This window comes from Silurus aristotelis (assembly GCF_946808225.1).
Source record: "Silurus aristotelis genome assembly, chromosome: 7".
Classification (NCBI taxonomy): domain Eukaryota; kingdom Metazoa; phylum Chordata; class Actinopteri; order Siluriformes; family Siluridae; genus Silurus; species Silurus aristotelis.
The window spans coordinates 10,605,446-10,632,010 of record NC_139580.1 but is presented as its reverse complement, the minus strand read 5'-3'; the positions used below and the strand labels follow the sequence as shown (position 1 = coordinate 10,632,010).

The 26,565-nt window shown below is 37.3% G+C and overlaps 1 protein-coding gene across 3 annotated transcripts in view; it reads right to left on the bottom strand.

Annotated features, from left to right (window-relative positions):
* Window positions 1–2,974: 2,974 nt before the first annotated feature.
* ndst1a (N-deacetylase/N-sulfotransferase (heparan glucosaminyl) 1a) overlaps window positions 2,975–26,565 on the bottom strand; it is a 57,282-nt gene continuing 33,691 nt past the window's right edge. For 2 of the 3 annotated variants that reach the window (XM_083546978.1, XM_083546977.1), the window contains exons 4-16: window positions 23,760–24,104; window positions 23,059–23,146; window positions 21,050–21,204; window positions 18,514–18,699; window positions 16,529–16,657; window positions 13,459–13,641; window positions 10,247–10,343; window positions 9,942–10,065; window positions 9,557–9,731; window positions 8,026–8,196; window positions 7,801–7,910; window positions 7,218–7,320; window positions 2,975–7,058 (exon numbers count right to left, since the gene is read on the bottom strand). In XM_083546978.1, coding sequence (XP_083403104.1) covers window positions 6,939–7,058; window positions 7,218–7,320; window positions 7,801–7,910; window positions 8,026–8,196; window positions 9,557–9,731; window positions 9,942–10,065; window positions 10,247–10,343; window positions 13,459–13,641; window positions 16,529–16,657; window positions 18,514–18,699; window positions 21,050–21,204; window positions 23,059–23,146; window positions 23,760–24,104 — 1,986 coding nt within the window. In that variant the 3' untranslated portion in view covers window positions 2,975–6,938. The remainder of the gene's footprint in view (window positions 7,059–7,217; window positions 7,321–7,800; window positions 7,911–8,025; window positions 8,197–9,556; window positions 9,732–9,941; window positions 10,066–10,246; window positions 10,344–13,458; window positions 13,642–16,528; window positions 16,658–18,513; window positions 18,700–21,049; window positions 21,205–23,058; window positions 23,147–23,759; window positions 24,105–26,565) is intronic. The other variant, XM_083546979.1, reaches the window with a different exon arrangement.

Here is a 26,565-nt window from a genome sequence, read left to right as displayed (position 1 = left end):
TCCTTCTAGGTTTTACTGTGTTTTGAAAAATTTGTAAAATACAAATCCAATGTGGTGGATTAATTACTACTCTCCCTCTGCATGTCAGTTTTACTCAATAATAAATTGGTGTCCTGGATTTTTTATTGCATTTTTCTAGAGCACTAACCGATGACTTACCACATTACATTTAATTATTTTTTTTTTTTTACATTTCAGACAAACTGTACAAAACAATACAAAAGCTGCACATTTTTCATTACAGCTCAGAGAATTCAAGCAGTGGTGGCATAATTATAGCAATCATTTATTCCCTGCTAGCAAAAATGATTAGGCTGTTAATTGCCTTTGTTGCATGGAAACAAGATTTATTGTTAGCAGTAAGTAAAATGTCTCACCCTTCGCATCTCATGCAAGTCTGAACAGCATATTGGTTAATAAAATTTTAATATGCTTCTCTGGTCTTAATAAATAGACTATCACATAGACTGTAATAAAAAAAAGTATAGAAATTGTGTAGTAGTGAAGGAATGGTGTATAGATATTGCAGGGATAATGCTCAAAGCAGCATCAGTAATGTATAGTCACACTATATATATTAAAGAACTTTTTATTCATTGGGCAGAAGAATTGAATTAAAGTGATGAACAAGTTAAGAAAAAAATGAAGTGTCCTCACTCAAAAGATCAGGATTTTTGGTTTTAAAGCACCATATTGTTTTTTAAGAAAGCATGCATTTAGATTTAGAGGGACACTGTTCATTCATTCATCTTCAGCTCTTTTTTGGAGCACTAGATTGAAACAGGAGGAAACCTGTCCTGGAACTACAAGGGGAAAATACACCCTGGATGGGATGATAGTCTATCACAAGACATCTGCAAATTTTAGTCACATCAAACTTCTGGTATATTTCTGGGATGCTGGAAGTAAACCCAAGACCCCAGAGGAATCCTACATGATGCCTGTGGAGTTCAGGAGCAGGCGGGAGACTTTCTTTAAGCAACCCATACATTAATATGTACATGGACATTTTTTAACTGCACACACACACACACACACGCACACACACACTATTATTACACTCCACTCTACAGCACTGATTGAAATTTCTGAGTACAAGAAAGGCAAGCATCAAGGCTTTTCACTGTTCTGGCAACCAGGTGGTGGAACAGACTTTGCCCCTGGCTAATCCTTGACTTCAAGTTTATATATATATATATATATATATATATATATATATATATATATATATATATATATATATATATATATATATATATATATATATATATATATATTTTACCCTTTATTGTTAGTCCATGACATACTGTTTCGAATTATAGCACAAGAATGGATTTTGGATTGAGATTTCAAAGCAGTTCTGTAAGACACAATGCATAAGAGCATCTGCCAAAAGCTATTAATAATGTTGAGGGAAGTGTCATGCCAATATTTGTTCACGCAATTAAATGAAACTTGAAATTATACAGTATTTCCAAAGACAGTTCTTAGAAAACTCTCCTTAGGATAAAAGGGGTTGAAGGGGGTGCAGTTCATCTCTATGGCCACATGAGGGCAGGACAGGCACAGATATTCAGACAACACTGTTTCAGACACCTTCATACAACGTAGTGAATTCTCAACAGCCATAACTACGCTAGGGTTTTTCCCCCCACTTTTTAAGATTTTAGAGAGGCTGAAATGGTTATAGAGTCTAACTGTAGAATAAATCACACAAATGGCTCATTAATGAGAAACCGCTTGCAAATTCTTACCAATTCAAAGGAATAAATAACCCTTAAAGCTTTTTAACTTTGATATCACAGGACTGTGAGAAAATTTTTTCCACCATTGAAACAATAACAAGAACAATCATGTATGCACAATGCTTATGCTTTACAACTATAAGGTCTTTGAGGCCCACTGGTCAAAAATGCTTGGTTCCATGTTAGAATTGTTCAAACCCTGTGGTGTTTTCATTCACCTTCACATACTATATGAACAAAGATTTGTGGACACCTGACCATAATTCATTAATGAATATGTGCTTTGTAAACATTGCACATTTAATGTGGGAATATGTTCCACTAAATTTTGGAGTGCGAGTAGGCCATTTAAGATTTTTCATTCCAAACTTTGTCCATTGTCTAGTATAGGGACAAAGCATTGTCCCTATACTTCTATCCATGTGGTATACGTGTTTATAAAGCAGGATATATATACATTAAATAAACATACTGCTAATTTTCTGACTAAAATTTATCTTGGAGGGAATGCAAGTCCACAACCACCAACCCACGCATGTGTATGTTCACACCTTGGGGCAATTTGTTGAAACCCAATCTACTTACTTGTATGTTTGAAACTAGAAAACACAAAGGAAATCCACACAGACACAGGAAGAACATGTGAAACTCCACACACAGTCACCTGAGCTCGTGATCCATTAGAGGCCTTTGAGCTGTGAGGCAGTAACACTACCTTCTGCACCACCACCATGCTAGTAAGGCTGTAAGATTTATTTTAAAAACAATTATTATGACAGTCATTGAAATCAAATTAGAGGATCAAATAATTCGTTTAACACGTTTTATCTAGTCATCAGCTCAAATGCTATTACAGCTGCTGTTAAAGTGTGATAAAGCACATGTAATGGTCCTGACCTACACAGAACATAACTTCACTGTTAACCTGCACTTTGATTGTGTTTGATGAGCAATATTACACAGTGAACACTGAACAAGCAGGATCAAGCCATTGACACTAACTGTCCATTCACACACCTCATACTGGTTCTTTCTTCCTTTTTTTAAATGGTCTTATAATTATACTATGTAAATATTTTGTCATTTAGTTGAATATATCTTGTGAGGGGAAATCTTAAATACCACAAATTTAAATCTCTGAATATTTTGCACCTTTAAAAATCCTGTAGACTCACCTTAAAAGCTTAAAAGTAAATACTTAATATGAAGGAAGGAGACATAAAATCATAGTAATTACAGCAGCCCATTTATTCTGCTTTCTGTTAAACTGTGGCAGGCAGCCAAGCCACACACACACGCACACACACTTGACTTATCACTCAAAATTACTTGAGTGGGTGTGTTTGAAAAAAATAAAAAACATAGAACATTATAAGTTATTTGAGGTTGCAGTTCACTTACTGTCAACCTCAAAGGAAAAAAAAAAAAAAACAGTCTAGTGGTTCTTGTACTTCTGTGAACCTGTAATCATCATCTCATCTAACCATGAAACCACACCGCTTATAAAATTATACTGTAAAACCTGTACTTTCAATATTGATTACAGGCCTGTGCATTGAAAATAGTTATTAGTAACAGAGGGACAAAGAACATAGGTAGAACATAAGGTGTTAAAGTATGGCAACAGTTAAATATCTTTTAGGGGGAAAAACAGGTACATCATAAAAAACACAGAACTTCTCAGACTGGACCAAAGAAGCAAAACAGTATCCTGAATTAAACATTTACTCACACTCCCATCAGACAGTGAAGTATAGCATGGCACTGTAACAAACCAAACCCATGACCATACAAATCATGATCATTTTACTTTCCTTTGTTGCTTGTAAAGAAAGGTCTTTGTTTAAAAAGAAGAAAAAAAAACCCAAACAAAAAAAAATAAAAACCATTAATCCCATGACATCTGTTTGTGGCGAATAGTGTAGGATATTGTGTGTGGAAAAAAAAAGTCAAACAAGCAGATGTAAAGGGTCAGATAAAAAGCTCACATGATAAAGAAAGACCACTGTCATTAACGTGCATGTGGGTGATGTATTTACAGCTGTGGATTTGAAGTATTATTTCATTCATTACCCTTAGTAAGTGAGTGGTCAGAGTCATCAAGGTTTCAATAAGCAAATAAAACAAACATTAAACATTAAAAATGTCACATGTATATAAAAAAAAAGGAAAAATATTATAATGGCTGTGCAAGCAGGAGTGTGAAACAAACAAAACTCTTCTGATTTAGGCTACACGAAGTTCACATCTGAATGTAGATGTGAATATGTGGAGCACTAAAAATAGAAATACTGATAATAGCATTAAATTGAACATTTAATCTACCTGGGTAAGAAGGGTAATTTATTGAGGCATAAGTACTTGGGTATGCTCGTCAGAATGATGCAATCCTATTTTTGTATTTATTTCTGGTGGAAAAGTGCAATAATAAATCTGTAGCATCCATTTAAAACCACAAACGCAAGTTTGTTTTGAACAGGAACATTTATAAAGTCAGTGCACCAAAAAAAACACATTTCACCTCCTGCTTTTTTTTTTTTCTTTCTTTTAGAAAAAAGGTTCATTAGTGTTCTCACACCTTCATGTAAATACCTGTTACATGTCTTTGATGAGCAGCATGTGATAAGCCACATTCATTAGAAAATCCTGCATGGTTCTGTACAGTAACAAAGAAAATAATAGAAAAAAACAAACAATAGATCACATATTCCCAAACCATGAACTAAAGATGAACTTGCGACATTTAAATTCTTAAGTGTAGACTTCAGAATATTACTAACACATTCCCAGCCTAAGATAATACAAACAATTTCCATTGGTATATAAAAGACTTATTTTGTGTGAATTGGCCATGAAGTGGGGTAAAACTGTAATTCCAGAGTCCTGATGTCCTGCATTTTGATTGTAAACATCTAGTAAATAAAGTCACACTTGGGAAACAGTACAGAATATCCATTAAAAAGAAATGGTGTGTAAAAAAAAATTGAAAGAAAAAAAAATACTATGAAACATAAATTAGTTAATACTTACATCTTTCTTACCATTAAAACGACAACAACAAAAAGAACCCTCATAGCAAATTGCTGGATGAACAGTAGCCACTGGACATGAAGATAAATGAAGAAAGAGGTAGCCACCTTTGCCACAGGAACAATGTATATCAGCAGTACATTTCTAGATCCAGATAGTAAGTGTATGTTGATGTGTGGTGTGAAAAATGACAATGATTTTGCCACCAAAGTAAAAAATAATATCTCATACTATGACTTGGTTATCATGGAGTTGATTAGCTAGAAAGACAGGACAGATTGAGAACCTTTGAGTATTTTAATAGTGGTAGACAAGAAAGGCCAATTCAGATTCAGAACATTTGCGTATTTTAATAGTGTAAGAGAAACGATTTGGAAGAGAGAAACAGATAATTTGGAGATTATAATTTTTTTTGTATTGACTAAATTAAATTGGAGGAGGGATAAAGAGGCACTGCCTTGGCAACCCAGACTGGAAGCAAATGATGTGGGTATGGTGGGGCTGAAGGCTTAGCTCTTGGAAGTGGTTTGAACATGCAAAAGAGGTGTTGGGATAAAAATGTACAGCTTGTCATGAATGGGGATGGACAGAGGAAGGGCTGTCATGGAAAATGGGGATGAGTGGGATTAAAAATGGGAGGGACATATGAAAAGGGGAGTGGCTGACAAAAGCACATACAGTGATGAAAGGATTGACATGGAAAATAGAGGGCGACCACAAATGGTGTAATGATTGAGAAAATGGGAGGGGCTTATATTAAAATAGGGGATTGGCTGGTTCAAAAAGGGGGATGCAGTGAGGAAGGGGTCAGGAGGAAAAAAGGAGGGGTTGTCATTGATTATATAGGGGTTGGAATGCAAGCAGAAAGGGTTCAGTTGAAAAAGCATGAGTAATGTAGGGATTGACCTGTGTGAGCAGGGGTAGGCTGAAAAGAAGAGTGTCTGGAAAAGGGGTGTGGTCAGGGTGTTTGTGGGAGGGGTTGGGATGAATAATTTACGGGTTGGTTTAAAGAGCAGGAAGGTTTGTGTGACAGTTGAGGGGTTTAGGGTAAGTGAAGTAGAAGATAGATGAAGATAGATAGTGGGATAGATTATGGAGAGTTTGGGATGAGTGAGGAAAGAGTGATAAGTATGTTCAGTAAGTATTTTGTACATTTTCATATCATTTTGTATGAAACCACAATCGATTTGATGTCTGCTGTGCACAAAATTGAGTTGAGTTGAACTTGATATCATTCCATACATTTCCACACAATTCCTATATTCCTGAATCAATTAGCATGTTCTCTATATATTTGGACCTTCCTCAAATTTTTCAGTGTACAGCCAGCCATGTTAGCTGTTAGAGCTGTAATAAGCTTTTCAGGATACAATGTGTAAACAGAAAGCAAGAAATTAGCCATGGGAAATTGGTACCTCTTCAACAATAACAAAAGAAATAAATAAATATCAATACCTTTTATTCTTTTGCATTTAATTATGACAGATCTAGTTAGCTGTGATGGCTGCTGTGGCACTGTGTCAGGGTCATGCTGAATAAGGGCCTAGTCATTATTTCTTATAGTAAAGAGCTTAATGTTGTTACACTGTACAAAAAAACCCAGCGCAGCTTTTAATTACTGGCACTTTAAAAAAAAAAAAAAAAAGAAAAGAAAAAAAAAAAAAGAAAAGAAAAAAAAAAAAAAGAAGAAAGAAAATACACGCTTTTGTTTCTCAGAGAAGTCCTGAGGTGAAAAAAAACGGCATTCATTCCTTCACGGTCAGTGCATTTATCGAGTTCCTTGGACTGTTAATTTGGCTTATCTCAGAACATTTCATCGCGTAGTAATCTTCCTCTTATCAAGAAGAAGTGAGAGAAGCCAGTGTTAAATAGCATATCAAGCGTGACGCACATCCATCTTTCATAATGTAGTGAGAGGATGTAGCATTTCCTCTTCAGATGAAATAGTGACATAACATACTACCCCATGGGGGTTTTAATAAGAAGAACTAGAGATGTAATATTTTACAAACCACAGGATTACAAAGCCACTATAGGTCTTGAAAGCAACATGGGAAATCCAATGAGACATGACTTCCTCATCCACTTCAATGTAGATGGTTTATTCCTCCAGTGCTGATGACTAAATCAGTCCCAGACAGAGGAAAGGAACATGGTTCAAAGCTACCTAGTGTTAAGAAGTTCATCTTTGAGCCATATGGGTAAAGGCTGGCCCATCCTGTACAGCAGCTTTGACAGCTCAATGTTATGATCTCTGTAGTACTCTCTTAAAAAGAGCTGCGACTGTAGAAGTGGGAGAAACGGAACAAGAAAAGTGTGATTACAGTACATTCTTTTGCACAACTAATGCATGAGGTAAACAGACAGGTTCAGAAGGAAATTACCTCTGATCACTACAGATCATATGACAAACGTGTATGATACGATGAGAAGATGACATACCTCTGACTTCATATCCGAGTATCTCTTTCCTTTACTTTTTCCCAGACACTTAGTTTTTCCTCCCTCCAGAAGCTGACACCAGAAACCTTTTTTAGGATCAAACCTGCACAGATCAGAAAAGTCTTTTAAGTGTCGAATCCAAAATTCTGAAGAAATTGTTTAGTTTATCTTAGAAATGTTTTCAGGATGGAAAATTTTATTCTCTGCGAACATAAAAACAACATAGAAATAACATATATTTAATATCATTTGGGGGGAAAAATATATTGTATATTGTTACTTATCATTACTGTTAATAGTGTGCCTGCTTTACTACAAATAATATGGAACACTATGTGCTATTTAAAAATAGGAAGAGGGGATAAGAAGAAAATGAGACAACATGGTGGCTGACATGTTCGTTTGTAAACAGACTAACGTTCCAGTGTACACATTTAACCAGAGATTTTTGTTTTAACAAAACCCATAAACAGACCCTTTTTTCCCTTTGTTACACTTGAAAATGTTTTTTTTTCTTGGATAAATATAATTATTCAGCTATCAGATAGTAGCCAAACATCCACTGAAACAGGGCTGAACTTACGCCAAGAACTTGTGGTAGTTCACGGTATTTATTAGTCCCAAAAACTTCTGGACTTTATCCATAACTAATGCTGGTTCCGTTTTCAGCATCTGCCCATCCACAACCATTATCTACATAATGCAATTGATGGGAAAAAAGAAACATGCACATATTATTAGATACCATTCCAAAACTAAAACCTTACAAAAAAAAATTCTTGAAAAAAGAATAAAGCACCACACACACCTGACTGGAGTGGTAGTGTGTAAGCCAGCGCTCGAGGTGAATGGCATACAACCCTGGCACCAGGCAGCGACTCTGTAGAATTCGCAGCTTTGCAGGAGCATCACGGGGTGCAGTGATGACGTCATGAAAAGAGTATTTCATAGCCACTGGATCATCATGTGCCCTCTGGTGCTGTGGCAAAAAACAGTAAATATACAGTAATTAATTTAGTCACTATAGTCTATAATGCTCTACACTCTTCAATTCATCCACAATTCCGACTGTCCTTAAGCTCAACTCTAAGAGAACTTAACAGTTCAAACTTCTTCTTGTGCTCATCCTTTTCCTTAACTTGACCTCAGTGCTTCCTGAAATCAGAATCAGTTATGTCTAACCCAAAAATCAGTTCTTCCTGACCTCAAGCTAAGTTTTTTTGGCCGTACATATTTTCTGACACAAAGAACAATTACCTCAAAATCTCTTTGTGAGACATAGCTCATTCCCTCCTGACCCTAAATACAACCCATATTTAACTCAAACTATGCTCATTATGACCACTATGAGCTGTTCCTGACCCCATGCTTCGTTCTTCACGAGTTCAAGCTCGGTTCTGCTCTGCTCCTCCGATGCACAAAGTTCAGTTCTTTGTGACTTCCAATGTCAAGCTTTCTGTGATCTAAAATATTTCCCAGCATAAACCTCCACACTTCTGACCTCAAATGCATTTTTACCTAAGCTCAGCTTTTTCTGACCACAATCCCTTTGTGATGCAAACTTAGCTCTTCCTAATCTCAGGCTTTATTAAACAGTGGTCCTTGTAGCTGCACTGGTTCAATTAATAATGCCCACGCATCGTACTGATGTTGTTTGAGTTTATTCACACACACTCACTCGCTCTCTCTTCAAACACCGTGAAAACTATAAAAAATATAAACATATAACATTTAAATACACATCTCACAATCACAATAAACATCCACAAACACAATCCATTCATAATTAGTCCCAATCACGACATTACAATACACAATACACTTATATACAACTTATATATATAATACTTAACACATTCTACATAACAGCACATAAACAACATTATAATATTAGACACAATATTAACAGTTACCGTGTGCGCCTTTTGAACCACATGCAGATAAATAGTAGTTATTTGTGCAAGCCGTTCATATCAGCATGTTCACGTGTCCATGTCTTTGCTACGCTCTGACCCATAATTCCCTATTCCCGCGCACAACCCTGGCATCACGTGTACATCACATAGTTTAAAGAAACATGCACATACACATTCTCTGAACATTACGTTTCATTTTTAACCTTTTGTTTAAATTTCCATGAAATTAAATGAACTTGAAATAACAACAAAAAACAATTAAACTGTCTTGCAGACATTTGCAGTCCTTTAGTACTGAAAGGATGTTTAAGAGAGATGCTCCTAAGGAGATCAGCATCTGAAGTGTAATTCGCTCTTAGTTAACAATATATTAAAATGTTTATATAGTCAGTAATGTAGAAGCAGTGAGATAGAGAAGAGTACCTGGTACCAGGCATAGGCTCTTTCTGCAGGACTGATGAGGACGGTGATAATTTTAGCTTTAGGCAGGAGAGCTGCTGCTCTGGCTGCTGCTAATTCAGAATCAAAGTAGTTGGCACACTTTTCAAAGTAGTAATCTGAGCTGGTGTTGGAAGGGAGGGGGAAATACTCCATGTACCTGTAACAGAGAAATATGACTCACAAACACATACACACGCTTTCCAGCAGGTTGTGATTTCATATGTGTTTATTTGAGGTGCTCTAGAACAGACAATGGCAGAAGAATATTCATCTCCTAAACTGGATGGTGCTTTATACCTAGGTAAAAAAAAAATCATCTGAAACAGAGAAGGATGAAGACAAAGGTAGAGAATCCAGTATTTCTCACCAGTCTATTCCTCTGTGGTAGTTGTGCCCATTAAAGAACTGGATTTCCTCAAATGTTTCTTTGCTGGGATAGTTCCCGATGAGGTCAGGGTGCAAACCCAAGAATAGATACAGGGCAGTTGTCCCTGATACCAAATAAAATAGATTAACAATAAGGGTAAATACAATAGGTAATTGTTAGTTGCATTCAAATAAAACATATATTAGGAATAATTGGGGAAACCTGTGACAAAACCAAATCCATGGCAATATCACAGTCAGTGTAATAACCCAGAAAGCCCAGTAGGTGGAGCTCAAGGCACTCACCTGTCTTTTGAGGTCCAATCACAAGCAGCTTAGGGAAACGATCACATGTTTTCTCTTTAGACCAGATATCCTTGTGCCGCTTATCTTCGCAAGGGTTCTACAGCATTACAAAGAGGGTAAAAAGGATAAATTAACACTGAGCAGTAAAGAGTGTAAATGACTTTATTAGCGAGAAATATCGTTCCAATGTTCTTAGAATTAACATAATGAACAGAGAAGTAATGAACACTGAACACAGCTTTATTTCACTGTATGTTCTGGATTCTGAGATGTGAACACACTCATTCTCTCTCCCTTCTGGGATTACATTCTAACAGATGATTCACTTAACCTTAGCCACAGCCACACTGTTCCTGAGTCGAAAACAAGATGCGGGAGAAAATCTTCCAGGCCAGAACACCCACTCTAACCGTAACAAAAGCACAGATTGTGCTAAACTACATATCACTTCCTTAATCAAGCTGTAATAATAACCATTTACATTTCTAATACATTACATCTAAGGTTAAATTAATAATAAAGACCAGAAAAAAGCAAGTAAGTAAGTAAAAAAAAGCTTTATGTGTACAATTAAACAAGGGTTAATCTGGTGTCTAAATGAGTAAAGTATTGGCTCATGCTTTCTAGTTACAGTCACTGACAAACAGGTGATTGCCAAAATCAGTGTCAGGTGATGGTCTTATTAACACATGATTGTAAATTCCTTCAGAACTGCATTAGAACTCAGTATTTTTTTAAAGGTTCATATTGTGGCCAATTCAGCACTACACTTTACTGTCATATAATTAATGGACAAAAGTATCGGGACACCTAACTTTGGATGTGGTAGCATCAAATTTTCCTTCACATGAACTAGGAGACCCAAACCTAGAAGCACAAATCTCAACAACTACACTCTAAAATCTAGTGGAACCTCTTTGCAGGAGAGTGAAGGTTATTATAACAGCACATGCGGACTAAGTGTGGAATGGGATGTTCAAAAATCACAGAGAACTTACAGGTCAGCTGTGCAGAAACTTTAATCCATATTGTGTATTAGAAAATACAAAAGGAAAAACAGTGTGTGTGTGTGTGTGTATATATATATATATATATATACACACACACACATAATAAATGGTGTTATAGACTATATTTAGTAGAACTACACCGACCACGCATAACATTATGTTTGGTTTACACTCGTTATCTCTTCATCATGGCCCATGTTAGTGGGTGGAATATATTTGGGGGCAAGTAAAAATTTTGTCCTTATGTCGATGTGTTAGAAGCAGGAAAAATGGGCAAGCGTAAAGATTTGAGTTTAACAAGGGCCAAATTGGCTAGACGACTGGGTCACAGCATCTCCAAAACTGCAGCTCTTGTGGGATGTTCCTGGTCTGCAGTGATCAGTATTTATCAAAAGTGGTTCAAGGAAAAAACAGCGGTGAACCCCACGACAGGGTCATGGGCAGCTGAGGATCATTGATGCACGTGTGGAGCAAAGGCTAGTCCATGTGGTCCGATCCAACAAACGAGCTTCTGTAGCCCAAACTACTGAATAAGTTAATGCTGTTGATGCTTCGACAGTTTTAGCAGCAACAAAAGGACCAAACAATATTAGGCAGGTGGCAATAGTGTTATGCCTGATCGGTTTATAAATTAAGGATCATAAGATCAACTATAAATTTAGGATTGTGAAATTGCTTTTAAGATACATAATATTTTAAAAATATTTTAAAAAAAACGTAAAATGTAATACGAGTAAAACTCTCTCTCTCACACACACACACACACACACACACACACACACACACACACACACACACACACACACACACACACACACACACACACACACACACACACACACACACACACACACACACTCTCTCTAAGAGTTAATAAAAAAAAAATCTGTCATGTTATTGATAAACCATAAAGTGCAAAACTCTTTAGCCAGGAGATTTCAACACAGTAGAAGAACTGACACTGGAAACCCCTTTCATAAATACAATAAATTAACTACCATCTGTCCTTAGACACAGGTTTGCCAAAGCAATGCTTATACACTTCTCTTTTGTTAAATAAATCAGTTTCTTTTTAGGCTTAAATGTAATATAAATTATCTATTACTATAGCAACTGTAAGAGCTGCTTTTTCAGATCATAAATTGGACTAATCAGGAACAAGAACTGGACAGAGCTACAGCATAACCTTAAATATATAACCTTATATCTAACAGTATGCAGGAAAGTGTACTTCAGAACATGAAGTGAGAAGTTTGGAAAATTGAAGAAGGACATGGGAACTTGAATATTCAAGCGTGAATATCTTGCTGCTGCATTTATGAACATTTGAATAGTATGTGAACGGTGAAATTGGTTCTGACATCACCAACACACACACACACACACACACACACACACAAAGCATACTGAATTGAGACAATAGGGCACTTGTGCACTGGGTGACACTGAGAAAGGCTCAGCTGGAGGTGATACGTGTGCAGGCACAAACGCTTGCACACACAAAGACTCCACAAGAACCTTAATGCAAGAAGCTTTGAGTACAAATGACATGAGCAAGAAAAGAGATCAGAGCTGCAAGAACAAAGAGTGTTCACACACACACACACACACACACACACACACACACACACACACACACACACACACACACACACACACACACACACACACACAAGAGCAAAGTAGAGCACATTCGAGTGAGAAGAGAGTGAGGAGAACAGAAGCACACTGAGCCACATTACAGTGATTCGAGCGTGGAAAAAAAAAAGCTGTGAATAACAAGCTCTACATTCTCTGATGAGGAGTTGCTGACCACAGAGCCTGACACGGCACCACACTGTACACTAATGCTATTCTTCCCCTCAATCCCTCTCTCACGCTCCCTCAATCCTCGCTCGCCTGGGCCTCTTTCAACTTCTCAATCATCAGATGCCCTCAGTCCCACACTCCCTCAGGCACAACAACCTACACACACTTGGTATACAAGAACACCTTTTAATGGCAATCCTGGGAACACTCGAGCACTGTGAAAACAGAAAGGGGGAAAAAAAAAAAAAAGATGTGCCAAACGACTGACTCAGCTCACTGCGGGTTTTGATAATTAGCAGAATCAAATGAGTCAGAACTGGAAAAAAAAAATATCCTACACCCACCCCCTATACACTCACACTTGGCTTACAACACACAAACAGATAGACACACCTGCCAGAGTGGCTCTCTGTCTGAAGGAAAGAGGATGAAGTATTTGTGAGCCAGTTGGACAGGTGGAAGGGTCTGCAGCCTAAGGTGAGTCCAGGTCTGCAGGAAACGCAGCAGCTTGTTAAAAGTGTACAGCCCCAGACGGTCATTTCCATAATTAGAAAGATGAGTCATGAAGATACTAATCTGCAAAACACAAAGAAACATTTGTGTATTAGGATTTTTAATTGACCACATACAACAAAAGAACTTCCTAGTAGCCTTGAATAATCCCTGATCTCTTTTTCAGTTCTCTGATTAGAATAAATGCTTCCTGTGAATCTTCAGGCTCATGATCAAGCTGTAGTTTGTCAAGTGGAGCACTTATGCAATCCAACATCTACAGTACGTATATTTTTTCTGCCCACTATTTCGCTCACACTGTTATTCTGTATACACCCTTAACTAGCCAAATTCTTTCTGAGTGACCGTTTGTAAGGAGAATTACTAAAAAAAAATTTATTTAATAATTATTAAATGCATTTAAAACTATGGCCAAAAAGATTATGTATTCAAGCCCAAAACCCAAAAATGTATTCAACAAAATCAACAGCAACAACATCTAGAACATATTTTTAATAAAATATAATATTATAATGTTTAAATAGTAAATATAAATAGTAAAATATTTTTATTTATTTATTGGGAAACATTGTATAGTGTATTCCAAGCCCCAAAACACTAAAGTCATAAGAAAGAAAACAACAACTGATGACAAGAGCAACATTTTCAATGCATTCCCAATCATCCAGACTCACAAATACAAATGAAGACATAGCAACATCATCATTATCATCAACAACCCTACATTTCAAACCTATCCACATTTGGTACAGGGTTTATATATCACTAAAAACCCGAACACCACCAAAATAACTACAAAATATAAGATTTGAAACAGACAATAACAGCAACAATTGCAGCCTTCCAATATAAAAGCAGATGCTGATACCTAATGAGACTGATAAACTAATGAGACTGTCCCTTGTGTTTCAATTCAGTTTAATTGGATTTATACAGCATAAACATGCTCACCCAACAGCTTTACAAAAATCGGGATAAAAATTAAGATTTACATTTTCCCTAATGATCAAGCCAGAGGCGACACAAGATGAAAACCTTAGTGGGAACCACACTCAGAAGGGAACCCACAACACCAGCTAGCATTAATATAACTCGTTACTATTCTACAAATGTAGAGTCAATCAGTACTACATTGACATTCACATTTATGGCAATTGGCCTAACCTAGAACAACTCACACTTATTTAATTTTATACAACTGAGAATTTGAGGTTTAAGGGCCTTTCTCAAGGGCCCAGCAGTGGCAGCTTGGTGGCACCGAACCCACCACCTTTCGATCCCTAAGTGCTAGTGTACTAAAAAGATCTTTCGCCTTCCACTCCAGAACTGTACAAATATAATCTGATATGCCAAATTGGATATATCAACTGGATGACAGAAAATCAATAAAAATTTATTTTTACAAATATAATAAATAACTAAATAAAAAAAGCTGTTCTTTTGTTGCTAGGAGATCCTAGTGCATTATCATTTTGTAAACAGGACGTTTTTCTCTCCTACTACAGTAATATGATGTACAGGCAGATAATTATGTAGGCTGCACACCAGTCACTACCAAAATGTAAAAACCACAGGGGAGTGTAAAATAATGGGCGAAAGAAATTGTGCTTTCTGTCACATAATAAAATGTACAGCTCAAAAGGTTAAAGCAAACAGCCATGTGCTATCCGGGGTGTATGACTCGCCCTTTAAGACTTAATGACCCTAGCTGGTCACTTGGATCAATAGTGAGAAGCTCATTAGGAAAGAGCATAACCATGCAATTAGCTGAGCTACTCCATGAGTGTTGCTCATTGATCAGAACCAATAGGTCGAGTCTGAACCGTGGGCTAATCACTGCATTAGATCAGGCCAACACATGCTGAGTAATGTGAAGTCACTTAAAGTCACAAACTTGGTGGTAGAAAATGAATCTGTTTGTCTCAATGTAATGCTTATTTACAAAATAAAATTAGACAACAGACATCCATAATAACTAATGTATTTTTAAGCTGTTTTGAATATAGAGAGAATTATTGCTAATTAATGATAGTTATATACTTGTAATATAATGGGTAATAATCACAAGGTAGATGCTCCTGCAAATAAAATTAATGACTGGTAAACATATTAAACACAAAAGAAAGAAACAAAATAAAGTATCAATGAAACATAATTTGAACGTGATGATGAGGTGCATGAACAAACAAAGGACGGCATAAAACAAACAAAGGACGAGCGGTACAGTGAATGGTGAGACTGTATACACATGCTGATCATGGGTATGAATTAGGTTCGAAAACGCATAATTCGCATAATCCTGACACTTCCATTCATTCCATTCCATTTAGAGGTTAAAAAAATTTGCCATTAAACTTGACAAAATGCAACATCAGTACCTCGTTCAAGCAAAAATAAATAAATAAATAAATAAATAAATAAATAAATCGATTTAAGAGCACTTAGAACACAAGGTTATCTGTGCCCTGATATGTGGGCAAATGGGGCAGGGCTTCTGGTACATCAGTTAATATTGCAGAGTTTTAAACAACCACATAATTGGTAGTGATTTCAGATTTATTTTTAGAATGTGGCTAATGGGACTCTGGATATCAGATTAATGCACATGATGCTCGATTAATAGCAAATCAATATCGTGGACTGCATGGTCTGTATGCCGTACTAGTTTCGTTTTTTACAGAACAAAACCATACCCTCACCTCATACAAAAACTAATAAAAGAAAAGTGCAAGCAGTTCAGCTTTCATAAAATATATATGATAAAAACCTTCTGGTGCTTCCTATTATAGACCATGATTACTAAACATATACGTGTGTCTTTTCTGTCACGGTATATAAGCAGGCTGGAAATGAAATTTTCACAAGGCTTATCCGTGTGCTTTGGTAGTAGCAGTGGTGTGTGTGTGTGTGTGTGTGTGTGTGTGTGTGTGTTGTTTTTGTATGTATTTACTGGGTTGAGTAATACAGTAAGGAAGAGTTCTCCTCCATCGATGAGCTTGTCCAGCTCCTGAGGTCCTCCTGGGTAATCTTTATAGAAGATGGTGTGAGTGAACAGACCACAAGTCTGTCTCGGCAGCACCTGCCAGAGGAATAGGCAAAAGGTTATCTCAAACACAAAAACACATTGTTTATATTATCATCATCTCTCTCCCGCTCTCACAAACACACACAGACACACAAGCACATGGAATCCTATAGATTCACGTTCCCAGAAACCGCCTGGACACCTAAGTGCACCCTCCATTTAGCCACACACACACACACACACACACACACACACACACACACACACACACACACACACACACACACACACACACACACACACACACAGAGTAAGGCAAGCTTCTCTCTTCACTTCAATAAATAGAGCGAGGCTTAATGTAATATTCATAATCTCTCTAGGAGCGTTCATGAACTCGGCGGGTGTATATAAAAATCAATGAGAGGCAGAACCCAGATCTGAATATAAATCTGCTCTCAGTAATCAGCTAACCGCTCTCTCCTGTCCTACTTCTCTCTCTGCTTCAAGGACAATCACACCGGGGGGTCAGACATGCACAGAAATTAAGCTCACAAAAAAAAAAAAAGACAGATGGAAGAAATTGTCGAAAGCAAGCATTCAGACTTAAGAGCAAGTAGTGTCAACCTGGAGTCAACCCCCTGATCTATTATAGTTATTAAATATATCTAGGTTAAAGAGAGAGTAAAGAGAAAAAAAAAGAGGACAACACAGAATAAAAAGCAATAGAATGTACCGGTATATAGAAGAGCAAGTGTGTGGGTGAGAAAGAAAACGTGAACAAAAGAGAAAGAAGTGGTAAATGTGTCAGGATAGATTTAAATAAAAATATTTTATATAATTTTCCTTTTTTCGAAGCTGGAGGTAGCAGAGCTGAAGATGTTGAGGTTTTCATTGGGAGTGACGAGGATGGACAGGATTAGAAACGAGTTTATTAGAAGGACTGTGCAAATAGAACGTTTTGGAGACAAGGTGATGGAGGCGAGCTTGAGATGGTTTGGACATGTGTAGAGAAGAGACATGGGGTATATTGGTAGGAGAATGCTGAGGATGGAGCCACCAGGTAGGAGGAAAAGAGGAAGACCAAGGAGGAGGTTTATGGATGTGGTGAGGGAAGACATGCAGGTAGTTGGTTTGAAAGAGGCAGTTGTAGACGACTGGGGGGAATGGAGACGGATCATCCGCTGTGGCGAGCCCTAATTGGAGAAGTTGAAAGATGATTTTTAATTTCATCTGGTTTAAGAATAAGCTTTGCTTAGTCTTCGCATAGTTGCGTTCAAATCTTTTAACCTTTGTATTACCAAAACATTGATATTAGTTTCAGGATTTTTTTATCCACATATTATGACTTTAGTAGCAACTGCACACTATCATAAAAATAGACAAAACATTTATTACCCAATCGATTTATAAGATGTTTTACTGAATACTGAACTAAATAACTGAACAATATTCATGAACTAAATCAGTGTAACTATAAAGTCACAATACATTTTTCAACTTCAACCAAAACACAAAATCTGCATGCATAAGACCATACAGTGTAATTTCATAAAAAAATTGTATGTGTATACAAAAATAATATTCTGACATTGCACATGCAGCCTTTCTGCTTCCCTTTCTTTCAGCAAAGCAACATAGTGAATGTTATAAATGTTAAAAATATCTTAACTGTATTTTAGATTTTGTCTTTTCTAATTTTATTGTTAAGAACCATACAGGTTTGTGGCAGATCATATCCTGGGAATGCTGGGTACAAGATGCACAATTAACAAGCAATTTTGTGAATTCAGGGACATTTTTTAATGAACCAATCCACGTACTGTGACGTTGGAAAGTGAAATGAAACCTGAGAACCCAGAGGAAACCCAAGATTAGAGAACATGCAATGTTGCGTGTTTGTGGACCCTCACGCTGATGCCGCTGTGAATGAAGCCTCGGCGGTAGCGTGCCGGTTTGAGATGAGGATACTCCTCTGTGCTGGTCACTCGGATGCCCCAGATTTTCTTCCAGGCCTCGTAGAGCTGCACGTGAATGGGGTAGACACCTGAGTGATGTGGAGCCACTGCGTAACCCAGGTGAGTAGGGATAGAGTGCTCCTGCATTCGAAAGCCAAACAACAGATGTAATGCATTTATACTCAAGAATCATCATGTTTATTAAGTCATCATATTTACAAAGCTCACTCATACATCACATTCATGCCTTCTATTTATACATCAGATTCACCAGTTTTATCCAAACATCACATTCAAGACTTTCTTCCATTTGTTGTATTTATGCCGTTCAATCATACATTTTTTATATGTATACACAAATACTAATGCCATTTTACCAATCTATAAATTCTTTGCCAAAGCATCACAAATGACCTGAATGAAATCTTAAACAACCTTCCTATATTTATTGTGTGCTGTGGTGTATGTACACACCGTATAAACCCCTCAGACCTACCCACAGTCCAATTATAGTTGCAAAGTCCAGTCATAGCAATTTCATATATGTCCAACCTGTAGTATGGGGTAACCTACTGACTGCTTTGTGCAAAACTGAAACCGTGACCTCATGTGAAAGTCTGATAACCAATGACAGCTCAGTTGCTACTAGGTTAAGTATTGTTGTTAAATCTGATTTCACATGTCCTCCATAGAAATTCTGAATTACGGAATATGCATAAAATCTGAATACAGATTGCTGAGGCATCATGTTATATATGCCTGTATAACGATAATAATAAGAAACATGCCCCATTCCTTTAGTCTGGTTAAATCGAATCCTGACGCCTCTATCCTCTTGGTGTGTTTTTTATGGTTGGGTATAAACACAGCTATCTATTTTTGGTCCTAAATAATGATTTGATAGTCTCAAACTGCTTCCAAGCAGCTTCGATGCACATTTAAGATCGCAGCGAGGACACAAACATAAACAAATTACAAAACTGTAAAATAAAAAGACCCAGTTTTCTTCCCCCCCTTATATTTGTATTTGTTCTTGATCCATTAAAGTGTCATTAGGGCCAAACCATTTATTCATCTCTCCAAGAGGCAGTGCTTCTTAGAAATCATAATTGGATTAAACTCCAACATTGTAGACAAAAGCCTCTGGTCAATAAGCGCAATAAGAATGTAAATGGAGAAATTGTTAGAGTTTTTTTTCCCCGTATTAGATAAAAATTAAGAATGCACTTCCTGGGCAGTGTAAATCTCATTATTAATTGGTGTGGGTGAAGGCAAAGTAGATTACATTTCACTATAATATGAAAGTACTGACGTTACACCCATAATGTCAATACAAATGCATAGCATTCAGTTTAATCTGTAAAGTGCTTTATTGGTGCAGCAATGCTAGAGTTATAATAAATATAAATCTTAAACACACATTTTAAGATACCTTAGAAAGGGTGCTGTGATGTAAAAAAAAATCTAGCTGCTTCAATTTCAGACGTCTGAGTTAAGTTTTGCTCAGAAATTTATTTTCACTGTCTGGAGAAGCCGAGCTACTGAACTTTCTCGTTTCGCACCATAAACAGAGTGAAATCTCCTGAGGGAAGTAAACGGCTTGTCGGTGTTTCGTTTGCAGTTTTCCAATCCCGATCCGCAACAAAAAAATACGGCCTGTTGTGTTTAAGGTGTGTATACTCTGATGCAAGAAAGTGTCTGATTAAATCAATGTCTAAATCAGCATCTGATTGGATAGAATTAGCTAAACTTTTATCCACTGGGAAATATATTAAACAAGTTGTTGGTTGTAAATTATACAGAGTGACAGATGTGAGACAGGATTACACAGATGCATCAGAAAACACTTTTGGTTGTTGTGTAATCCTGTCTCGATTCAGGTGAAATATGTCTCAGTAGAATATGAGTCAATTTTAAGAGAACATATTACGTATAGTTTATTTCATAATGAAGTAAGTTTTATGCAAATGTCATATATATATATATATATATATATATATATATATATATATATATTTTTTTTTATATATATATATATATATATATATAAATTATCCAATGATATTTTTAACAGCATGTTCTGTATCAGTAGAGCTCATTTGAGGATGCAGACGATTTTATTCAAGGCTTTGAACACCAATGTAGGAAAAGAAACACAGTGTTAATGGAACATAATATAATGGCGTAAAGCCACAAGCCTCTATATTCATTGTACATTCAAAAAGAGGTCTGCATTTTTTCATTGAAATTCTGTCAGTAAACTGTCTGGACTTCAACTCCATGCCCTCTAAACACACACACACACACACACACACACACACACACACACACAGACACACACAGACACACACAGACACACACAGACACACACAGACACACACAGACACACAGACACACACACACATTTCATCAAGTTGGCACTCAATGCTCCAAACTGTTGTAGTGTGGCTGAACCTGACACCTCTGTCTTGTGTGTATGCACTGTACTTACCTCAGCAAAGTGTCTGTTTAGAAGCATCTGTTCCGCTAAAACACTTTGGTTATGAAAGCGGTGAGGCTGCATGTGACTCCACATGTGTGGGAACCACCAGAACTTGTTAACATACGATAACAAAAGGTCATCGCCCAGATCCTCCTCATCTGTACCTACACACACACACACACACACACACACACACACACACACACACACACACACACACATGAACATGACATAAAAAAATAATAGGTCACAACTTAGATTTTCATCACCTCCACACCCAGCTTGATTACCAAAAGACAGTAACAGGTTTTAAGCAGCATGACATGCACAAACACACACACACACATACATACACACATCATCTTTCGGCTGCTCCCATTAGCCCCACAGCGGGTCATCCGTCTCCATACTACTCTGTCCTCTACATCTGCCTCTTTCAAACCAACTACCTGCAGTCTTCCCTCACCACATTTATAAAACAGTCTTTTAGTCAATGCCACTGTCTCTAAACCATACAACATATCAGGTCTCACCACAGTCCTATAAACGTTCCCCTTCACTCTTGCAGATACCCTTATATCACAAATCACTCCTGCCACTCTTCTCCACCCACTCCACCCTGCCTGCACTCTTTTCTGCACTTCTCTAACACCCTCTCCATTACTTTGCACTGTTGACCCCAGGTACTTAAACTCCTCCACCTTCTCCACCTCTTCTCCCAGCAATAGCATCACACTGCTCTCCCTCTCATTCACACACATGTACTCTGTCTCACTCCTACTGACTTTCATTCTCCTTCTCTCCAGCCTGTACCTCCACCTTTTCAGGCTCTTCTCAACCTGCTCCCTACTCTCACCACAAATCACAATATCATCCTCAAACATCAAAGTTCATGAAAACTCCTGTCTGACCTCGTCTGTCCATCACCACTGCAAACAGGAAAGGGCTCAGAGCCGATCCTTGATGCAATCCAACCTCCACCTTAAACCAGTCTGTCGTTCTGACTGCACACTTCACTGCTGTCACAGTGTCATTATACATGTCCTGCACCACCCTAACATTCTTCTCTGACACACCTGATACAACTCCTCTCTTGGCACCCTATCGTATGCTTTCTCCAACACACACACAGATTCACACTCACACACACACACACACACACACACACACACACACACACACACACACACACACACACACACACACACACACACACACACACACACACTTAATACAGGACAACATTTCACTTACATCTTTAAACATTCAAAATTTAATGTAAAATAATCACAGTACCGTTTAAAGAAAAATCTAATGTACACTATATGGAAAAAATAAATATTGGGACACCTGAAATTTCCAGCCATATGTGGCTCTTCCTAATTCTTAAACTAGGAGACCCAAACCTGTTCCAACATGACAATGTGCATAAAGCCATCTACATGAAGATATGGTTTAGGCTGGAGGGGATATTTTTGAGTAACCTGCTATAGAGTTCTGACCTCAACCCTATTCAGCACAGTTGGGATGAATTATAATGCTGACTGCACCCCAGGCCTCCTCACCTCACCCACATCAGTACCTGACTTTACCAACACCCTTGTGGCTGAATGAGCAGGAATCTGCACTTTAGAACATAGTGGAACATCTTGCTCATAGACTAGAGGTTATTATAACAGCAAATAGGGACTACATGTGTAATAGGATGTCATATAAATATATAAGCAGAGATTACTATGAGTGTGTTGAAATATAAAGGCATTAATCCATAGATGTTCAAAAAAATTATGTACTATATCTATCCTTTCTGAGAAGGAAAAAAAAAAAACCTGGTGATTATTAATTAGCAGACAACAGAATGATGACGTTCATTCTCTCATTGTCCAATGGTGAAAACAATCCCACATGGATGAGAAAAAAAAAATGGCACAGTATCTTTGCACCAGTATACACTTAATGTTTTTGCATGCACAGAAACACCCAATACTTAGCAAAGCATTAGCCTCATATTATCTGACCTGCGTGGTAAAATTTCCCCGAGAAGCCAAGGTTAAAGGTGAAGTTTGGGATTGAGTTCCGCAGCTCGTTCTGCGTCTGGACCAGTGCCTGAATGTGCATTAATACACACATACACCCAATCAGAAACTCTCCCAATACACATTATCGTAATGTTTATTTTAGCTTAAGGTCTGTAAACATATTATGTCTATCTGTCAGCAATTTTATAGCTTGTTCTAAATCCTGTTCTAAACATATCATTATAAATCTTCACAACATTCTATAGCACACAAACCATTAATTTAAATTGACTGATTTAATGGTCAAACCACTGCAGGAAAAGATTTTAAAAGCTGACCATTAATAAATACCACATTATTTAAAGAAATATTTGAGTGCTATTGCATTATAAAATATGACAGCATGATTCAGTATAAGGGGCTCTGTGCCTTTTTATTAATATAAATCACTAACAAAAAAAATCAATGTACGTACTTATATTACCAATGTATTAATCATATGCACTGCATTAACTAACCAAGTGCTAATATGTTTAATAATAATAATAATAATAATAATAATAATAATAATAATAATAGGAATGTTTTTATGGAAATAAATATATACACTAAACAACAATGTTTTTTAAAGTCATTTAGTGAACAAGATAAACATTTAGTATTTATACAATACATTTAGTAAAGATGCACTTCAAACTCACCTCCACATCATCCACCTTCATCCTGGTGCCTTCTTTTCCCACGAAGATGTCGTCAATGTCGACCAGCACGTACCTGTCCAGGGACTGTGAGAGCCTCTTAGATGTGAGAAAAGCCACAGCATCCACAAACACCAGCTTGTGTAGCCAGAAGGCCAGGCCGTGGCCAAACAGCACACGCTGGATACCGTCATGAAGGCCAAGGTCCTGAACCACGGAGGTGTGGAGGACAGCGTGTAGGCCCATACTCTCTGCTGACTGGGTCTTTGCTAATAGTACTGGCTCATATGTGGAGTGGTTCGACTGGAACACAGTCCAGTTATCACCAGGTAGAGGTCCTCTGACCACCTGATGGGAGAGGGGGGGGGGGGGGGGGTGTAGACAGAGGTGAAATATTATATTATATTATATATATATATATATATATATATATATATATATATATATATATATATATATATATATATATATATATACATACAGTGAGGAAAATAAGTATTTGAACACCCTGCTATTTTGCAAGTTCTCCCACTTAGAAATTATGGAGGGGTCTGAAATTGTCATCGTAGGTGCATGTCCACTGTGAGAGACATAATCTAAAAAAAAAAAAAATCCAGAAATCACAATATATGATTTTTAAACTATTTATTTGTATGATACAGCTGCAAATAAGTATTTTAAACACCTGTCTATCAGCTAGAATTCTGACCCTCAAAGACCTGTTAGTCTGCCTTTAAAATGTCCACCTCCACTACATTTATTATCCTAAATTAGATGCACCTGTTTGAGGTTGTTAGCTGCATATAGACACCTGTCCACCCCATACAATCAGTAAGAATCCAACTACTAACATGGCCAAGACTAAAGAGCTGTCCAAAGACACTAGAGACAAAATTGTACACCTCCACAAGGCTGGAAAGGGCTACGGGGAAATTGCCAAGCAGCTGGGTGAAAAAAGGTCCACTGTTGGAGCAATCATTAGAAAATGGAAGAAGCTAAACATAACTGTCAATCTACCTCAGACTGGGGCTCCATGCAAGATCTCACCTCGTGGGGTCTCAATGATCCTAAGGTAGGTGAGAAATCAGCCCAGAACTACACAGGAGGAGCTGGTCAATGACCTGAAAAGAGCTGGGACCACCGTTTCCAAGGTTACTGATGGTAATACACTAAGACGTCATGGTTTGAAATCATGCATGGCACGAAAAGGTTCCCCTGGTTAAACCAGCACATGTCCAGGCACGTCTTAAGTTTGCCAATGACCATTTGGATGATCCAGAGGAGTCATGGGAGAAAGTCATGTGGTCAGATGAGACCAAAATAGAACTTTTGGGTCATAATTCCACTAAACGTGTTTGGAGGAAGAAGAATGATGAGTACCATCTCAAGAACACCATCCCTACTGTGAAGCATGGGGGTGGTAGCATCATGCTTTGGGGTGTTTTTCTGCACATGGGACAGGGCGACTGCACTGTATTAAGGAGAGGATGACCGGGGCCATGTATTGCGAGATTTTGGGGAACAACCTCCTTCCCTCAGTTAGAGCATTGAAGATGGGTCGAGGCTGGGTCTTCCAACATGACAATGACCCGAAGCACACAGCCAGGATAACCAAGGAGTGGCTCTGTAAGAAGCATATCAAGGTTCTGGTGTGGCCCAGCCAGTCTCCAGACCTAAACCCAATAGAGAATCTTTGGAGGGAGCTCAAACTCCGTGTTTCTCAGCGACAGGCCAGAAACCTGACTGATCTAGAGAAGATCTGTGTGGAGGAGTGGGCCAAAATCCCTCCTGCAGTGTGTGCAAATCTGGGGAAAAACTACAGGAAACGTTTGACCTCTGTAATTGCAAACAAAGGCTACTGTACCAAATATTAACATTGACTTTCTCAGGTGTTCAAATACTTATTTGCAGCTGTATCATACAAATAAATAGTTTAAAAATCATATATTGTGATTTGTGGATTTTTTTTTTTAGATTATGTCTCTTACAGTGGACATGCACCTACGATGACAATTTCAGACCCCTCCATGATTTCTAAGTGGGAGAACTTGCAAAATAGCAGGGTGTTCAAATACTTATTTTCCCCACTGTATATATAATTATGATTATGCTCAAACTATTGACTTAAATGAACAGAAGGTCAGGTAAATTCTTCATAACTTTCTGTCTAACTGTTACTTTTTATTTATCACTAATTAACCATTTTATTTTTATACCATTGTCTAATTATTAGTATTATTAGTTAACTTGGTAAACAATTCTGACTGAGTCTTATGCAACTCTGAGGAACTTCTTGTTTAAATTAGTACAAACATATTAAAAATCCAAATCTCTTTAATATTATTGAAAGTTTTAAAGGCTTAGCAGAACCAGCGGTACAGACATATCATGCCAGATATCATGTGAATTTTCCTCTAGAATGAATAAAGGCATCTATGTAGCTAGTTACATATTTTATTTCACGGTAATGTTTCAAGCTTCCCTTTTCTTTCTAAAAAAAAAAAATGAATGTCAAAATCTTGTTTTGTCATTAACTGTACAACACAAAAGGAAAACATGCCAAATTGAGTTTTTATATAACTAACTAACTAACTAACTAACTATATATATATATACACACAGTACAGTCCAAAAGTTTGGACACACCTTCTCATTCAAAGAGTTTTCTTTATTTTCATGACTATGAAAATTGTAGAGTCACACTGAAGGCATCAAGGGCTATTTGACCAAGAAGGAGAGTGATTGGGTGCTGCGCCAGATGACCTGGCCTCCACAGTCACCGGACCTGAACCCAATCGAGATGGTTTAG